The sequence below is a fragment of the Perognathus longimembris genome, chromosome 11 (genome assembly GCF_023159225.1).
Source record: "Perognathus longimembris pacificus isolate PPM17 chromosome 11, ASM2315922v1, whole genome shotgun sequence".
Lineage (NCBI taxonomy): Eukaryota > Metazoa > Chordata > Mammalia > Rodentia > Heteromyidae > Perognathus > Perognathus longimembris.
In genome coordinates this window covers 66,984,807-67,004,050 of record NC_063171.1, presented here as the reverse complement: position 1 = coordinate 67,004,050, position 19,244 = coordinate 66,984,807, and the positions used below count along the sequence as shown (strand labels likewise).

Here is a 19,244-nt window from a genome sequence, read left to right as displayed (position 1 = left end):
CTGCACACACACACCCCTGCCTGCACACACACCCCTCCTGCATGCACACACACACCCCTCCCACTGCCTGCACACACACACCCCTGCCTGCACACACACCCCTCCTGCCTGCACACACACACACCTCCCGCTGCCTGCACACACACACACCTCCCGCTGCCTGCACACACACGCCCCTGCCTGCACACACACGCCCCTGCCTGCACACACACCCCTCCTGCCTGCACACACACACACCTCCCGCTGCCTGCACACACACACCCCTCCTGCCTGCACACACACGCCCCTCCTGCCTGCACACACACACACCTCCCGCTGCCTGCACACACACACCCCTGCCTGCACACACACCCCTCCCGCTGCCTGCACACACACACCCCTCCTGCCTGCACACACACACCCCTCCTGCCTGCACACACACACCCCTCCTGCCTGCACACACACACACCTCCCGCTGCCTGCACACACACACCCCTGCCTGCACACACACCCCTCCCGCTGCCTGCACACACACACCCCTCCTGCCTGCACACACACACACACCTGGAGGCCCTGCAGGGCTGGGAGCCCGCGGAGCTGGGGCCAGCTCGGGGGCCAGCAGGGGCACCAGGCTTCCTCAGGAGGCCGGGGCTGACAGGCCCGCACCCCCCACCCCCAGACACACGGGGGCCCAAGGAACCCCGTGAACCGGAGGCGCCGCGCTCACGCAGCCAGGGCCGCTCCGCTCCCGTGCCCACGCCACTGGGAACGGCGTGCGTGGGAGGCTTGGTGCCGTGACCTCTGAACTCCACGCAACCAGGCAGAATTCAAATGAAGTCCTCCAGACCACGGGGCTGTAAGGAGCGCAGACTCCGGCGGTAAGAACAGAACTCAGATTTCCATTCCACGCCGTGAGGGGTGTGCACGCGTGCACGCGCACGCACACACCCGCGTGGCGGCAGGTGTGTTACGAGGGGGGAAAGGGAAGACCAACCCAACCGCGGAACAGACGCCGTGAGGGCCGGGTCCGCCGTGGAAAGGCCCCAGGGGCCCACGGGAGCCCCCTGGGCCGAGGGACACCCACCGCAGCCCGGAGAGCTGCGCGAAGAGCCGCGGAGGAAAGCCCTCGACTCCCACTCCATTCCCTGGTGCAGCGCGGCGGCTGAGCCCCGCGGGAATCCCACGGGGTTCACCTGCGCCTGGCCCGCAGGTCCTGGAATTCCTCTTCCAGCAAAGACCGGATCCCTCCCGATCGTCACAGGAGAGCTGCCTGACAGCGGACACTGCCATGGGCTGGTCTTTGGACAGGCTGATCATTTTCACGGCTACTGCACTCCCCTGCGCGTTGCCATTGAACCCTTGCTCTCCTGGCCCTCTTGGTACGCGGCGTCTGTCACGCTGCCTGGTCCTCGACGGCGCTCCTGGCTCTGTTCTTGTGAGAGAGCCCAGCGTGTAATCCAGCAGTGGGGTAGCGAAGAAGACTTAGAGCTCACGGTGGGTCAGATTCCAAACCCTGCCTTAGAGAAAAGGGTTTGTGGCCATCTATCCGTCACGTGGGCCGTTGCTCGAATGGACTCCCACCAAAACCGCTTCCCTACAACCACAGAGAAGCCAGTGTGGCTTGTTGGGTTCTTCCTCCCCTCCCGGAGTGCCAGGCCACCCCGGCCCTCAGGAGAGCCATTTGTTTTCAGCAAGGATAGAAGCTGACCAGGAGGCCATACTGATAACCTTTGTATAACTTCACACGACCTTTGCTTGCAGACACATTGCCCCTTCCACAGATACTACCTAAGCGACTCCACTCTCACGGGAACACACCAAGTGCCCCCCCCCCATATTTAAATAGGACCTGGGGTTCAACCCGAATCACTTGATCCAAGATCCTCCTGAAATTTTTCACGGCAATCTGCCTCTCCAAAGAACCCACTTGTGAACAGGAGAAAGAGCGGCGAGGTCCATGCCATCGGCCAGGGCCCCGGCCCGGCGGCGGGAACAGAGCGATTCCCTCTTCCAGGCCGCGTGGGGGAGGAATGCTCACTCGCTAGTTATGGGAAACCACCGTGCCATCGTGTGAGTGCAGGCCAGTCAGACAGACAGGCAGCCAAAGCCTTTCCCGGGACAGACTTCCTTCTGGCACACCTGGGTGGCATTCCTAACGGCTGATGGTTTAGGAGCGCTGCCGACAAGTAGAAAACACCTCCAGAATAACGTTGAAAGGTATGGCGTTGATCAAGATACGTGGTATTCACAAACCACTTTGCTAAACGGCAGGTCCTCTGGACAGCTAAGTGGTAAAAGGAACCTTGTATACGTACATACACACGTACATGACTGAGGTCACCACACACTAGGAGCTAACGAAGACGACCACCAGCCGTTCAGCCTGGAGGTCTGGAGGATTTGTGGGAGGTGTAAGTTCTATCGCCGTGAGCTGTCTCCTCGGCCGTGCTATTTTTACCATAGCTGTTGATCTACTGTGCTGTTTCTGCAGAGGCAAGTACTTTCAGTATGTTAAGTTTGACTTTTATAGTTTCCTAATGTTTTTTTAATGCTTCTTTTAAATCTTACCAGCTTGATATGTATATAGGAAACACTGTTTTCTTCTTTTAATAGTCTTCACTAATTTCCCTTTAATGTCCAGGCAGAAAAGTTAACTTCATTCTCTGGTCCTGATTATTTGAGCTTGATCACGATCCTCTCCCGCCACAAACTCCTGCTGAATGAATTTCCCACGTCACCTCCTAACTCGGGTAGGGACAGGACTCGGGTGCTCTGCTTCCTGTAGGGTGCTGTGCACACCGAGCGCTGGATTTCACGCGCAGTCTGGAGGTCCCGCATCGGCTTGGCTTTGGGGAGGGTTTTCCGGCTCCACGACGTGGCGGCTGGCAGCACTGGGGAGAGAGCGCTGACGGCCCCTCTGGCTCAGGGTCCCTGGTGCCCGGCGGGGCTGGCCACGGGCTCTCGGCGGAGCCCTCGGCAGGCGTCGCTGGCTGGGGCCCAGGACGGAGGCCGGGCGGGGCGTGGGCGCCCAACACTCCCGGATGCCACCAGGCCGTTCCACGTCGCGTTGCCTTCCTCTGGGGAGTCTGAAACTTTAATCCCAGGGCTGCTCCTGGGCGGCGAGTCCCAGAGATGAGGACGCCGAGCTCAGGGCTCGGGGCAGTGGGCACAGCACCCAGGGCTCACGTGCTGGTGGCACGGGGATTGCTGGTACTTCAGAAAGCGCTGACCGAGCTACGTGACTGTGTCTGGCTCTGAGGAGCACGCGGCGGTGAGGGCCCTCGGCGACTCGGCGAGGCACCGGCCGGGACCCCGATGCCGTCGCTGGCTGCAAACCGCTGGTAACGCAGCTTCCCACGCTCACGGAGGACACGGGACACCTCCCGAGAAACTCAGCAGGTGGGCTCTGTTTTTGCTTGTTTCTCCAAAGAGCCATCAATTCCCTTGCATGGGGCAATGATAACAAGCCATGTGGCAACGAACTTTCCTTCCAGCAACCCGCAAGAGAAAGACGTGGGGAAGAGAAGCCCGTGGAAATGCCAGCTTCAACCCACTCGCCCCTGTCCGCCACGAACCGCCTCATGGCACTGAGCCAGAGAAAGGCGGATCGGGACACGGTTCCGTCCTGGAGTCATAATCCATCTTATTGCCCTTTGGTTAATTGAGACAGTGGCATTTATTCCAGACAGAATTCCTCATTTCACTTGAGGTTTCACCTCATAATGCTAATTAGGAATTGTAGGTATTCCAAGAGGCTCCACATCCTCCTCTAATTATGAGAAAGGTTGCTGGCTGACAAAAACCCTCTCCTTCCTCCTCTCTGTACACTCACACACACACACACACACACAGCAAGCATATACACACAGCACACCACACACACATACACACATACCACAGCACACAACACACATACCACACCACACACACATACACACATACCACACCACATTGCACATATATACACACAGCACACATATATACACACCACCCACATACCACACAATACCACACCACGCATTGCACACATATACACATACCACACCACACCCGGCACACATACACACACACCACACCCAGCACACATACACACCATGCATGCACAACACACACACTCACACACACACACAGCAAGCATATACACACACAGCACACCCAACACACATACACACATACCACAGCACACAACACACATACCACACCACACATTGCACACATACACACCATGCATGCACAACACACACACACACACACACACACACACACACACACACACACACACACACCATGTACTACCATCTTTTTTCAAAAATGCAAACCTCATAGAATTGAGCCAAACTCCCAACCTGGGCGACAACAACAAAACACTAAGATGGTCTTAAAACTGAAATTCAAATTCTGGCTTCCAGTTTCCATGACAAGGCTGACACGCCCGCCCTCCCGCACACAGTGGGTGGCCAAGCGGTTCCTCTTGCTGGGCCCTGCTTTTCTCACACACCAAATGAGAGAGTGAGCTCGCCGGCCATCCCGAAGCCCCGCACGTGGGCCGCGTCTGAGATCTGCCAGGGACCCGGCGTGAGACAGCCCAGCTCGACGGGCCAGCTCGCCGGCAGAGGCGGCGGCGGCGGGCTGGGGCTCGCGCCCCTGGGGCTGCGATGTTGGGGGGCTTGCCTCCGTCTCGGGACAGCTCCTGCATGCGGCTCACCATCCGTCCAACCGAGACGCCACCGCACCGAGCAGAATTACGGTAAACCGTGGAGCACGCTTGGGGCGTCCCCTCTATACCACACTGGAGGGGAGCACAGATGGGGGGCACCATCGCCCACGGTCGCCCACGGGGATACGTCCCCAGGAGCACAAGGACCTGAGTTCCGGCTTGCCCACAGGTATTTCCTGTGGAAGAAACGCATGGATTCATGTCCAAGAGGTGCCAGCAATCAGGGGAGCCCGGAGAACGGAGATGCAGACGCTCAGGAAGAAACTGGCTGTAAAAATCCTTTCTCTTCACCTACCAGGAGAGCAGAGAAGGGTCAGGAGACAGGAAGACTGGGGTACAGGAAACCCTTTCTAGCTCCCCCAGTTTTCCACCCAGTTTTCCTGTGTAGACATGTCAGGCCGAAAGACCAGAGCATGAGTTCTTCCTGTGAGGCAATGTGCTATCCTGTGCAAATCTGAGCTAATTAAGTGGAAATGACCACTTAGCCCTTCTAGTCTGCAAGCGATAATGAAGGCAACAGAAACAGCCCCTGTGAAACTTGGTCAGCAGAACTACAGAGGAGTTGTACAATAATGAAGAATAACAATGACTCCAGGCGCCTGGAAGACCTTTCAGTCCAGCAGCCATGCAAGACGGCTAACTCCTAACAAGTGCCCGTCCGTCTGCAGCGAGACCACGGAGACTAGGACTCGGAGAGCGCGCCCAGGGCGGAGGGCAGGGGTCGCCCCAGGCAACGGCGCATTCCCTGCGACCTGGGCAGGGATCTCTACAGCCAAGGGAGAAAGGAAGGCTTATGAACTAGAAGAGTGTCCTCAACTCTCCTTCCTTTTGAGATACAGGATGGAGGTGCGGGGGTCAATAAGAAAAACAGAAAAGGAAAAAGGACACCACAACAATCAACCTAACTGAAGGTGTAGAAGATTCAACCAAAGCCAACCCAGAGAAGCGGAGCTGTGGCTCACTAGAAGTAGTAGAGCACCAGCCTTGAGCCACAAAGCTAAAGCACAGCACCCAGGCCCTGAGTTCAAGTCCTGGAACCAGCACACACACACAGACACACAGACACACACACACACACACACACACACACACACACACACACACACACGCACGCATGAAGCAAAACCAGCCCAGCACAGAAAAGCCTAACTGTAATTAGGAGGCAGAAGGTCACTGGAGTTTATTTCCCTGAAGAGCTGACAGTTCCCCAGGACTGCAGTAGTCATGTCTGGCCTTGTGCCACTTACGCAGAGCTGTTTTGTTTGCCTGTTTGTTTTAAGTCTTCTTCCCTAACAGCATATTAAAAGAGGCGAGAACTCACAATTCACTTTTCCTGTCCTTAGTATTTAGCAAGTGAACTGAAGGCGAATGAATGCTCGGACCCAGAATGTTCCCTCACATTGAAATCCTTCATGCCACATACACTTGAAATAAATCTGAAGCCTACTCAGAGCTGATAAAGCTGCGGGTTGGAGGACAGAAGTGACCATCGAGGAACGGGGCAGTGTGCATTCTATTTAAATAACCCATGTCTTGGTGGGCGGGTGGTGGTGGGGGGGCGGTTTCCTCCTTGACAAAACCCGAGTCACTTCCTGAACAAGACAGGTGTACCTGCCGCTTTCCCTTGTTTAGCTGAATGATCACTACATCAGTACCTGCTTAAAAGGTCTTCCTTTAATTTAAAATACATTTTGCTAAGAAGCCCAGGAACAGTGCCTAGGCCCTGAGTTCAAATCCCAGGATTAGCAGCAATCTATAGCTATCCTCTCCTGGTAATCAGGTATCAGTTGCCAGGAAGCTTGCCTGTCACAAGGATTTAGTAATGATGACTTCTACTAAAAGGGTCAATGAATCTTTTTTGTGTGTGTGCCAGTCCTGGGCCTTGGACTCAGGGCCTGAGCACTGTCCCTGGCTTCTTCCCGCTCAAGGCTAGCACTCTGCCACTTGAGCCACAGCGCCGCTTCTGGCTGTTTTCTGTATATGTGGTGCTGGGGAATCGAACCTAGGGCCTTGTGTATCCGAGGCAGGCACTCTTGCCACTAGGCTATATCCCCAGCCCCATGAATCTATTTTTTAAAGAGCTTTTACAAAGAAAATTCACATCTCCTTAATTTTTTTTCCTATGCTATTAATTCACATACCAGGCAAAGAGAAGTTACTGTAGTTATTAAACTTAGACCACATAGGATCTGGTGATATGAGCCAAGCAATATACAAGTTTGGGGGGGGGGGGGAGAGAGACAGACAGAAACAGGAAAGACAGGGATGGAGAGATAAAGCAAGAGACAGAGAGATACTGGGAGACAGAAACAGCCTGATTTTATTAGAGATCCAACTACGTGGGCACTGAGATTGAAAAACAGTGCTGAGCAAGAGACAGACGACTTGAAACAGAGTGGAAAAGAACGAGGCTCCGACCTTCCTGACGCAGGAAGAGAATCCTAAAGCAGACAAAACCGGCCTTCCTACCGTCAACCCGACTGCCTTGCGTGGGGGGGGGGGGGGTGAGGCGCTGCGGAATCACAGCTGAAGGGCATGTGGGGTGAGGGGCGCCCACTCCCAGCCCCCCCCGCCGTCTCCCCGGGACTGAGCTGAGCGGACAGAAGCTCTGGGCCGCGGCAGTGGTGGCCGAGCGTGGCTGGCGTCATCATGGCGTCATCTGTGGGGAGGCGAGCTGCCCCCCCCCCGTCCCCTCAGTGTTGGGGCCGCAGGCCGCGTCCTCTGCCCCGGCGGAGCCTCTGCGCGCCCGGAGCCCACGGGCAACGCGTGCGCTCCGTCAGTCCACAGGAATGCGTGTCCCCGGCGGCCGGCGGCTCCCAGCATTCCCGGGCGGGGCGGGGGCCGGGCTGGCGCGGGCCACGGCGTGCAGGAAGCCGGCCACGCTCCTCCCCGCCTTTCATGCTTCCCCCAGGACTCTCACCTGGGACAGGAACCAAGCCAGCCTCAGTGGACCGTCACCAGCGTGGCGTGGCCCCCGTCCCCACGCCTCTCCAGTGCCCTCGCGCCCTGTGTCGTGGCTCAGTGGAATGTCACCAGCATGGTGTGGCCCCTGTCCCCATGCCTCTCCAGTGCCCTCGCGCCCTGTGTCGTGGCTCAGTGGAATGTCACCAGCATGGTGTGGCCCCTGTCCCCACGCCTCGCCAGTGCCCCTCGTGACCCATGGCGTGGCTCAGTGGACCGTCACCAGCGTGGCGTGGCTCAGTGGACCGTCACCAGAGTGGCGTGGCTCAGTGGACCGTCACCAGCGCGGCGTGGCTCAGTGGACCGTCACCAGCGCGGCGTGGCTCAGTGGACCGTCACCAGCGTAGCATAGCCCCCCGTCCCCACGCCTCTCCAGTGCCCTCGTGCCCCATGTTGTGGCTCAGTGGACCGTCACCAGTGCGGCGTGGCTCAGTGGACAGTCACCAGCGCGGCGTGGCTCAGTGGACCGTCACCAGCACGGCGTGGCTCAGTGGACCGTCACCAGCGTAGCATAGCCCCCTGTCCCCACGCCTCTCCAGTGCCCTCGTGCCCCATGTTGTGGCTCAGTGGACCGTCACTAGCGGGCGTGGCTCAGTGGACAGTCACCAGCGCGGCGTGGCTCAGTGGACCGTCACCAGCACGGCGTGGCTCAGTGGACCGTCACCAGCGTAGCATAGCCCCCTGTCCCCCACGCCTCTCCAGTGCCCTCGTGCCCCATGTTGTGGCTCAGTGGACCGTCACTAGCGCGGCGTGGCTCAGTGGACAGTCACCAGCGCGGCGTGGCTCAGTGGACCGTCACCAGCACGGCGTGGCTCAGTGGACCGTCACCAGCGTAGCATAGCCCCCTGTCCCCACGCCTCTCCAGTGCCCTCGTGCCCCATGTTGTGGCTCAGTGGACCGTCACTAGCGCGGCGTGGCTCAGTGGACAGTCACCAGCGCGGCGTGGCTCAGTGGACCGTCACCAGCACGGCGTGGCTCAGTGGACCGTCACCAGCGTAGCATAGCCCCCTGTCCCCACGCCTCTCCAGTGCCCTCACGCCCCGTGCCACAGCCCGAGAGCGCGTGCTCTGTAAGTTAAACAGCTAACGGGCTTTGCTCCAGAACTTGTAATCCAAGACAAAGAGCTCTGACACGACGCGGTGGCACACTAACAGATGAACCTAAAACGGGGCTGTTAATTAATTGTGCAGACAAATTTCATGAAGAACACTGACTGACATAGGAGAAGGAACCATTTTCAAACAGATTACAAGTATCATTTACATAGGAGCAGGATGGGTGAAATGTAAATAAGGAATAAGCTACTTTGATCTTCTAATTGTCATTATTTATTAACAATGTCTCTACCGGGCCACTTTGTGGAATTATTACTTTGTACAATTGGAAAGTTACAGGGAATCAGGCTGAGTCTAACTCTGACTTTCATCTTAAATCATGCCTGTCATATTGGTTTGCTTTGATGAGGTTTCCAGATTGATTGAAAAGGGCTCCAGACTATAAGTGTTGCAAAACCGCACTGGTGCGGGTCCATCATTGCAGAGCCACTGCCCAGCACAGCGCCTGGCTCACAGGAGATGTTCAGCCAACACAGGCTGGGAGCGGGCAGGCGGGCGGGGCGGGCGGGCAGGCAGGCGGGCGGGCAGGCGGGCGGGCAGGCTCAATGAAAACTTGAAAGCACCCAAAGGGTAGCAGTGGCTCTTGGGGTGCTGGATGGGGGCAGATGCTGCTGCTAGGGGCAGCAGGGAATGAGGGGGTGGCGCAGACACCCCCCCACCTCCATCCCTGGCTGTGGTAAGCCTGTAGACCCACTGCTGGCTCTGGAAAGGCAAGCAGGGCCCCCTCACTGTGGACGCTGACTCGTGGTCTGTGGCTTCTCCGTCGTGTGTGTCCCTAGTGAGGGCCAAGGAGCTGCAGAAGGTACACCGGCGTCACGGCCCCGATTCCCGGCCCTGACTCTGGGGCTGGTGGGAAAGCTGGGCCGGCAGCCTTCCACAGACCACCAAGTCGGCGTGGCTGTCGGGGGACAGATGAGCAGAATGGCCTTCTTCGCATCACAGTGGGCCCTCTCCTCGGGAAGCCGAGCCATCGGGGCAGCGAAGCCCAACGCAAAGGCAAACCCCCAGGGGTGTGCGCCACCCCACTTCCGAGGAAGGCAGAAACAAGCCGCACCTGCTTCTTCAGCTAGCGCTTCCTGAAGTCTCACATCCACCCACCCACCGGAAAACAAGCCATCGGGGACTTCAGCAGGGCCGCGATCTCGGGCTCCGAGTGACCTCACGTGTGGTGACCCTACTACACGCCGTGACCCCACAGGTCCTGAGCCCACGCCACCCGTGGCTGGCAGCATCTAGCCACGGCCCCCATGCGTCTCTCTACGTCTCGGTGGCCGTCGGCAGCGGCGTCGCTCGGCTGGAAAGGCGGGACCCGCCCCGAGCGCCGGGCCTGCCACGCGGCCTCCTCCCGCTCTCCCGCCTCTGCGGGGGACTTGGGTGTGTTTCTCTTTTTAAACGGTGGCAGTTGTGTCAGTCAATGCGTAGCTGCCCTCTTTCCACCCTGGCCCTGTCCCTAAACCAAATCCCCAACACCTTGGATATCTTGAGACGAACCAAGACCTTCTGGGGTGGAAGACAGAGGACCGCGCCCGCCCGCCAGACCCGGACTTCCACCTACAGCTCAGGTGTGCAGACACCCGTGATCAAGCCGAACTGATGAGTGAGACGCACGGAGACAGCAGTGTAAGTAAATTAGAGTCGTCATAACAATGCATATAAAATAAATCCTTTCTGGAATTTACATGTCATATATTCAGACAATGGGCCCCCAGAATGGGGGGCCATCAGTTTCCCTTTCTCCCTGGAGCCCCCTGATTTTAACACCGGAGTCCCAGTTTTCTAGCCCAAATCCCACCAGAAGCCCCCTCTAAGCAGACGACGAGCAGCAGCTGGCGCCTACCTTGCCCAGGCCGGGGGTGTCCTTCACCTTGCTGACGGCCCGCAGCAGGCAGGGCGGGGCGGGGGGGCGGGCAGCTCTGCAGAATCCCGCTGAAGCTCGTGGCGAAGAGCGGCGTCTCCGCGGCCGAGGCGGGCGAGGGCCGGTGCTTCTTCTTCTTAGAAGACAGGTTTAACTTCTGGGCAGCTCTGCAGGGAGGAGACACAGGGGATGTGAGGGGGGCTCTCGTGCAGGGGAGGAGACACAGGGGATGTGAGGGGGGCTCTCGTGCGGGGGGAATACACAGGGCACATAAGAACATCTTGTGCCCTTAGCTATGCTAGGGCCGTGTAGGCCTGCCTGCATCTAGAACTTTCTCCTAGAACATGCTGCTGCCGCCCTGGAGAAGCCGAGGGTGCGGGGGGGGGGGGGAGAAGGGGATGCGGGGGGGACGCGCATGCGTGTCACCCGCCCTGCGCGTTCACACGGGGCCCATCCTGGTGTCCCACGGTGCTCTTGTTCTAGGACGTCCCGTTTCGTGATCAAATGTTCAACGCCCAGCTGCTCTGCTCTGCGGATCCAATCCTCACGGTCACGTCACAGGCCCCCGGGGACGGGAGGGAAGCCGTCTCGTGTCCCTGGGGCCCGCCCTCCTCGGGGTGGGGAGGCCTGGGTTTCACTGTGAACCCCACCACGCTCTTGATCAACCCCGGCTGCCACGCTGCCGTGTGTGCGTGCACCCCGCGCCCCACCACTGCGGCTCAGACTCCCTCGGCTGCAACACTCAAAGGCGTTGCCGACACAGTGAAATGGGGTCCAGGCAGAATAGGAGACCGAGGGTCCCCAACCCAGGGGCCACACCTATGGGAGGCAGGAGAGGAGGCCTGCGGGGACTGCCCCACCCACGGGGCCTCATCTGTGCAGCCACAGAACGGGAAGCACTGTGTTCCCCTCCAAAGTGCAGGCTGAGGGGGATTTCAGTGACCGCCTTCTCCTTAGAGAGCCCCTGGCCACGTGAGCCGCTCACACCCGACACCGCGCCCTGCTCCCTTCTCCCTCCCACTGCCAAGCCAGGCAAGAAGAGGAGGCCCAGCTGGCACGCAGAAAGGGCCTCGTCCCGGGGACTCCTGAGCACAACGGCTGCAGCCCCCGGGGGGCAACGGACAGCTCTGCCTGGTGGCTGCTTCCTGCTCTGGTCTCTGCCTCCCGTTCCTCCACAAGCACCCAACACACTCCTGCAGACGAGGGGAGCAGGGGCCCTGCCATCAGAGCCACACGCCAGATGACAGTACAACACGCACCCCGACAGTACCGCACTCGCACTGTCTACAGGACGACAGTACAACATGCACCCCTTGAGTGTCACACTCTCCTGCTCTCCACGGGAAAACATGGCACTACTCACCCCGACAGTATCACACTCACACTGTCTACAGGACGACAGTTCACCACACACCCCGACAGTATCACACTCGCACTGTCTACAGGAGAGTCCACCACACACCCCAACAGTATCACACTCACACTGTCTACAGGAGAGTCCACCACACACCCCGACAGTATCACACTCGCACTGTCTACAGGAGAGTCCACCACACACCCCAACAGTATCACACTCGCACTGTCTACAGGAGAGTCCACCACACACCCCGACAGTATCACACTCGCACTGTCTACAGGACGACAGTCCACCACACTCTGAAACAGTATCACACCTACATTCTCTGCCGGTCCCTCCACACAGAACTTAACCTGTGGCTTTATGCATCTTCAGAAATAAAATATGAGTCCATCCTTGCTTCTCCCCAGTGCGGTGCTTCCTGGGAGGCTCACAGCAGGAAGTGACACTGCTCCTCCCTTCCACTCCTCCGTAAGCCAACTGCAACCAGCCATCTCCCTGAACGCACCCCACAACCGCTCCCGCCGGGGCTCTGATGACCACAGATGGTCACCCGTCCTGGATCCCAGCCCACCCTGACCGCTGCTTCCAATGCGCCACCCGCTCTCCCCTCTGCTTCCAGAACGTGGCGCGCTCCTGTGCCGTGTCCTTCCCCCACTCCTCCTCTTCTGCCCATTCCTCCCTTCTAGATGCTGTCTCTGGGTTTTCTGCTTGCGCGGGGACTCCTGGGTTTCGTGGCCAGCGAAGTGCTCGCCCCGGAACCCTTTTATCCATGTATCCAAGTGTTTCTTCCACGAGTCCACTTGGTGTCTGCTGAGCCTCCCCGCCCGCCCTCTCTAAACTCACGGTCCTGGCCCTGACCTGCATGCGCTCTGTGTCAGAGCCGCGGCCCCTCCGTGGAGGACGTTGTGGGGTCCCGGCTATGGCTCCTCTCCTCACGGGACACACGGAACCACGGGGAAGCAAGGGAGGCTCGGCGTTCACGGGGAACCGCAACCCCACGCCCCTCACCACGGCAGGTGTCCGGAGGGGGGGTGCAGAGGCGCTCGGGTCGGCTCTGCCTTGGAACAGCTCCTCCATGCATCCAGCGGGCAGTGCTCGGCGAGTTACACAGGTGGCATGCACTGATGTCACGAGGATCGTTTTTACTCGTTTTTAAGATTCAATTTCGTCACAGCTAAGGTCCTACCTACTAGACTTTCCGAGGAGAACGAGCATGTGACACGGTGGCGGCGTTGAGCCCAGCAGCCGGAGGCCCATGCTTGTAATCCTCACTGCTGTGAGGCTGGGAATTGTAAGATCAGGGCTTGAGGCCAACAGAAAAGTCGCAGCCCCTTTCTGAACCCACAGATGGATGTCGTGGTGGGGGGCCACCATCCTCAGCTACACAGGAGACTGAGATCTGGAGGATGGTGGTTCTAGGCCAGCCCGAGCAGAGAAGCTTATGAAACTTCATCTCAACAGAAGAAGCTGTCATCCTAGTTATGACAAGGAGCAAAAAATAGGGGGACCGTGGTCCCCATGAGCCTGAGAAAGCGAGACCCTGTCTCAAACACAAACAAATGATGGGTCGAGCTGGGCATCGGTGGCTCACACCTGTAATCCTAGCTAGTCAGGAGGCTGAGCTCTGAGGATTGTGGTTCAAAGCCAGCCTGGGCAAGAAAATCTGTGACATTCATATCTCCAATTAACTACTAAAAAGCTAGAAATGATGCTGTGGCTCAAAGTGCTAAAGCACTAGTCTTGAGGACAACAGCTCAGGAATAGTTGTCCTGACCCTGAGTCCCAGCCCTAGGACTAGCGCGCACACACAAACAGATATGGACACACACAGACACACACACACACACACACACAGACACATAAAACTGGTGCTTATGTTTGGAATTGTAACCCCTCTGTACATCACTTTGGCAATAAATTTTAAAAATAAATGGACAGCAAAACCCGGTGCAAAAAGCCCTGGAGGTGTGGCTCGCAGTAGAGGGCCTGCGTAGCAAGCAAGAGGCCTCAGGTTCAAATCTCAGCATGAAAGATACTTGATCCCGCTGATGGGAATCTGCTTTGTTCTCATAACCCCACGTTGCTCCTGGGGCCCGCTGACCGTCCTCCCCCAGGACCCCCTGGTTCTCAGGAAAACCTCTCCCTTGACCTCATCCGAAACGCAGGACCGCCGGCACCGCCCTAAAACCCCCAACGGGACAGTGTGCACCACAAATCCCAACCAGGACGGTCCAGACGATAGATCCTCAACAGGACGGGACAAAGAACTTCCCTGTCAACATTGCCTGTCTCCTCTCCCCGCGCAACCATTTCATCTATCCAAAGACCCTACACGAAGGGCTTCCCTCCCTCGGGGCCCCATCTTCTTAGGCATCTAAGGGTGGGATATGGAGGACTGGCCCCCACCCTATTGCCCCCAGGTGCCTAAGGACATGGGGCAAAACCCCAGGTATGCGCAGGCGTGCCTGACACACAGACAGGGCCCTCCAACCTGAGCCCGGCCATCGACACCCCTGTGGGTCGGCCCGCAGGCCCCTGCCTCCCAGCCCTAACAGCCCTTCCCTAACCTGTCTCCTTGCTCAGACCCCATAGAATCCCAGCTCCAGCCCCCCCCCGCCCCGCCCCGCACAACCTCTGAGCCCGTGGGAAAGCCGTGCCCCCGCCGTTCTTCAATGCGCAGTCCTTGCCCGTGGAAGACCCGGTGCAGCCTGTTTCCTTTCCTTCCCCTCCATTTTCCTAGCACCCACGAGCAAAGGGTGCTTTGGTGCTGCGACAAGGGGCGGAGGTAAGGCGGAGTTTAGGCCTGGATGCCGCATTCAACCTCACTACCTTTCAACAGGGCTCCGCTTAGGTAACGAAACCCAACCTCAGCAGACGAGGAGGAGGCGGCGCCGGAGGCCCGCCAGGGTCAGGAGCCTGCGCCACGGGGAACGGGAGCGCGCAGGGGTGGGCGGGGAGCCCCCAGGGGGGGGGGGGATGGCAGCAAGACGGGGCGCGGTGGGAGCGAGGCCAGCCCTGCGCCTCGTTCCAAGGGGAGAAGGTGGTCCCCTCCGCGGGAGGAGATGAGTATTCACTGAGCGCCGTGGAGCGGCCACGCCGCGAGGCCAGGAGGGCACCGGGCAGGCGCGGCGTTGGGCGGACGTCCGCCCGGCGGTGCGGGTTCCGCTCCGGGCTCGTCCTTCCCGTCCCTCTGCTCCGCACCGCCCAGAGCGGAGCGGTCTCCCACCGTGTGCCCAGGGCCCCGCCGCGGCCCCGCGGCGGCGGAGACTCGAGGACCCTCGCGCGGGAAGCTCGCCTTCTCACTGGCAAGTGAAGGGGTTCAAGGACCCGGCTCGCGCGGCCGCACGCATGAGACCCTGGCTTCCCTCCCCAGGGCTGCAGCCGGGCTCCCGACAAGCCGAGACGCGGACGACGTGACTGGGCTGAGGTGGTGCAGGCGGGGGAAGCCTTAGATTGCATCCCCTGGAGGGCAGAGGGTTCGTGCGAGGTCCCTTGTTCCTTCCTGCCTTGTGGGACAGACTATTTGCCAAACACCACACCACCCTGGATTTCCAGTGGGTGTGCGTGGGTGCGCGTGCGTGTGTGCGCACCTCACGCGTCTCGCTTGGACTTTTTGCTCGTGGTGGGTGTTCCGCCACTCGTGCCACGCCTCCACTTCTGGATTTCTGAGGGTGAAGTGGGGGTAAGAGACGCCGACTCTCCGGCTCAGGCCGGTTCTGAACCTCGATGCCCAGCGCTCGGCCTCCGGCGTAACTAGGACGCCGTGCGCGAGTCCTGGGGGGGGCGGGCTGTGGAGAATTGGAGGGGGAGTCCCTCGTCCCCAGCGCGTCCCCTGAGAACCGCCCTGGAGTCCAGGAATGATGACAACGTTCACTGCACCTCGTCTGGAGAGCGGCCGGCTTTGTGGAGAACAGCGCTGCCCCGGGGGTCAGGCGGGAGACACTCCGCGCGGTCACTGCGAAGATTCGATTCCGCCACCACGGCACACTCGGGGAGCTGCTGGCTCTCGCCTGCCTGAGGGGCGGGCGGGGGCCGCGCAGGGTGAGCGGAACGTGCGTGAAGATTAAAGGTCATTCAAGGACTCCTCGGCCCCACCCAGACCGTGAGCCGGGGCAGGAGGCGAGTGAGAATCTTCCAGCCCTCTGCATGGCTGCCCCGGGCTGCTGGGAACGGCCCCGAGCACTGAGGACCGAGCCGCTCTGCTAGCGAGCAATGGCGGGACAGGCCGTGGCCATGCCCGGGACACCCACGCCCGGGAGGGGGGAGGGAGAAGGTTATAAAGAGATTCTACGTACGGAGACGCGGTGACAAGAGCCGGGGTTCCGCGAGGTGGCAGGCGCCAGGCTGCCCCCCCCCTTGGAACAAGGCCTAGTTGAAAGTACCCCGCAGGCACGGCCGGGAACGTGGCAGTCGCGGTGGACCCTCCCCGGTGGACCCTCGACGGATGGGGAGACGGGCACCCCCTCCCCTTCTTCGTGTCCCCATTTTCTAATCGGCCACTTCCTGGTCCCAGGAGACGGAGAAAGCTTGCGGGTCTGGGAGTTTTTCTGATTTTTATGTAAATGATTCCTTTCATTAGCGCGGGAAGGCGATTCCTGACGCGACTTCAAATACAACGCTTACTGCCAGGAGGCAAAGCAAGGCTGGCCACCCCCTCAAACAACACTGCAGTAGAACACACCACCCAGACGCGCTGTGGAAACGTAGAGCTGGGTTGGTTTTCACAGGGGACCCCTGTGCACCCCCAGTGCAAGCCCTCGGAGGGAGCCAGGCGGGTGTCTTCTCCTCCCAAGGACCCGTCCGCCCCCGGGGCGGGCACGGTCATCTGTGACGGGGAATCTTTCATCCACCCCAGTCTTCCGGTCACTGGGCACCGGGGTCTGCTTTGCAGTGAGGCCTCTGCTTCTGCGTGGAGACTCGGAACGCCGTGTTCGACCCCCCCCCCTCGAGCTCCTCGACCTGCCTGTGGCTCTCCTCTGCTGAAGAACGAGTGTGAACGTACGCCCTCCTCCCCAGCCCGCCCCCTCTGAGTTCCATCAACGCCAAGTTCAAGGTTAAGTAGCCCGGCGCTGGAGACGAGGCTCTGACCTTGGAGTGCTTTATTTTTAAGATGTTTTGTACCCATCATCCCATCCATCCTTTCCATGAACCTGGGAAGCGCGCAGAACGGGTATCTGTCCTGGAAATTACTGACGTAGGAGAAAGATGGAGGCTCAGCAGCTGTCTGACTACCCACAGCCAGAGAAGGGGCAGCGGCGTGCCCAGCGGCGGGATTCGTGTCTTCTGTCTGCCACACCAGGGTCTTTGCACAACACCATGTTATTGTGCACTCTGACAAATGAAAGCAGTTATTTTATTTTACTTGGGCAAAATAAAACCAAATGAAAATCATTTGTCTAATAATGAAGAGGGGAAAAATCCAGTTACATATTTTTGTGTGTAACTCAAATCAAATCATATATAAGCATTTTACCAATTACGGATCTAGTTGCTTAGCAACACAGCTCCATATCACAGGGGGAAATGTCTTGTTGAGCGAGTTAGGTCAGGGCCAGAATTAGGATGGGAAAGGTAGATTACTTGAAAAGAGCTTCTCCATTCCTACAACCTGGAGTGTTGCATAGCCACAACCACACCACCACCAGCCACGCCACAACCACACCACCACAACAGCCACGCAACAGCACAACCACACCACCACAACAGCCATGCCACAACCACACCACCACACCAGCCACGCTACAACCACACCACCACAACAGCCACGCTACAACCACACCACCACAACAACCACACCACAACCACACCACAACAGCCACGCTACAACCACACCACCACAACAACCACACCACAACCACACCACCACCAGCCACGCCACAACCACACCACCACAACAACCACGCAACAGCCACCACACCACAACAGCCACGCCACCACAACAGCCACGCCACAACCACACCACCACAACAGCCACACCACAACCACACCACCACAACAGCCACGCCACAACCACACCACAACAGCTACACCAGAACCACCACACCACCACCAGCCACGCCACAACCACACCACCACAACAGCCATGCCACAACCACCACGCAGCGCTGCGACGTACAAACACCACCCCAGCCCGTGCCTTCCGCCACACACACGGGGCGGGGGCCGGGAACGGCTCAGAAGTCATCTCCGTGCTCCTGGGAACGCGATCCAGCAATCGACACTTATGACCTGACCACGCACGCGGTCCTCAGGCTGTACGTGCGGTTCAGGGTGTCTTGGGGACGCTCACTCGCTCTGTCCTCAGCAGTGGACTCCCGGATTGCACAGATGGGAGGAATCGGCGCCCCAAGCGTTCCCGAGGGGGGGAGCTGGGAGCAGCCCGGGGACGGCACACGCCAAGGCACCGCCGGCCGCCCAGGAGGCTCTCGCCGGGCCGGAGCCCAGCGCCCCTCTGAGCCGCGTCCCGGCAGGGCAACCAGGGGCATAAAACCCGGCACTGGAGAACCACTGCCGTTGTTAATCCACCTGTGTCTCCACTGGGTCGTGGCCAGGTGGAAATGTGGCCGAAGGCACAGAGAGCGAGAGGAGAAGGATCGGTTCCTCCGCTGATTCCTTGCCCAAGCGGAAGCCAGGCGCGAGGCTTGACCCACGCTCCTCGGGTGGAGACCGACCACGCCCTGAGGGCGCAGGAAGTGTTTCATGAGACAGCAAGGTCGGTGGGGGCTTGGGGGGCACTGCTGAACGGGGACAAGGCCTGCTCGGGGCCACACACTGGCTTCGAGCCTCAGCCATCTTCTCGAGTTCAGCCACAGCACCCCACCGTCTAAAGACGCGGGGAGTGACACCGTCAGAACCGCCTGGCGAGCGGGCGTGGAGTAGACGCATCGAGGGAACTTGAGCGCGCCATAAGCCTCCTCTCTCCCGTTAGATGGTGACCGGCGGCTTCTGTCTGTGCACCGTGGTTCCTCCCGGTCCTTCCTACGGTCTGCCCGGTGACCGGGCGCCAGGGTACCCCACGACTCACCCAGCCCCGGCAACTCCCCCCTCTTGTGGCCGATGCTGACCATGCTCATGTCCCAGGCTGCGGCTGGGCCTCCTGATCAGAGCTTCGCAGTTCCCGTGTCTCGTCTCCCCCCACCTCAGCCCTCCTCCAACGGCTCCCCCACCCCGGGCCCGCAGCCCTCCCCGCTGAGCTGCCTACCTCCCCCGGGGGACACCTGTGCACCCCGGCGCGGAGCGTACGTGATAGAAACTGTC

The 19,244-nt window shown here is 59.4% G+C and overlaps 1 protein-coding gene across 1 annotated transcript in view; it reads right to left on the bottom strand.

The window, feature by feature from the left end:
• The window catches only part of Kif26b (kinesin family member 26B), a 273,177-nt gene that overhangs the window by 58,622 nt on the left and 195,311 nt on the right, over positions 1-19,244 (bottom strand). Inside the window, 2 exon segments of the mRNA XM_048358260.1 lie at positions 10,610-10,675; positions 10,677-10,794. Of these exon segments, the coding sequence (XP_048214217.1) occupies positions 10,610-10,675; positions 10,677-10,794 (184 nt within the window).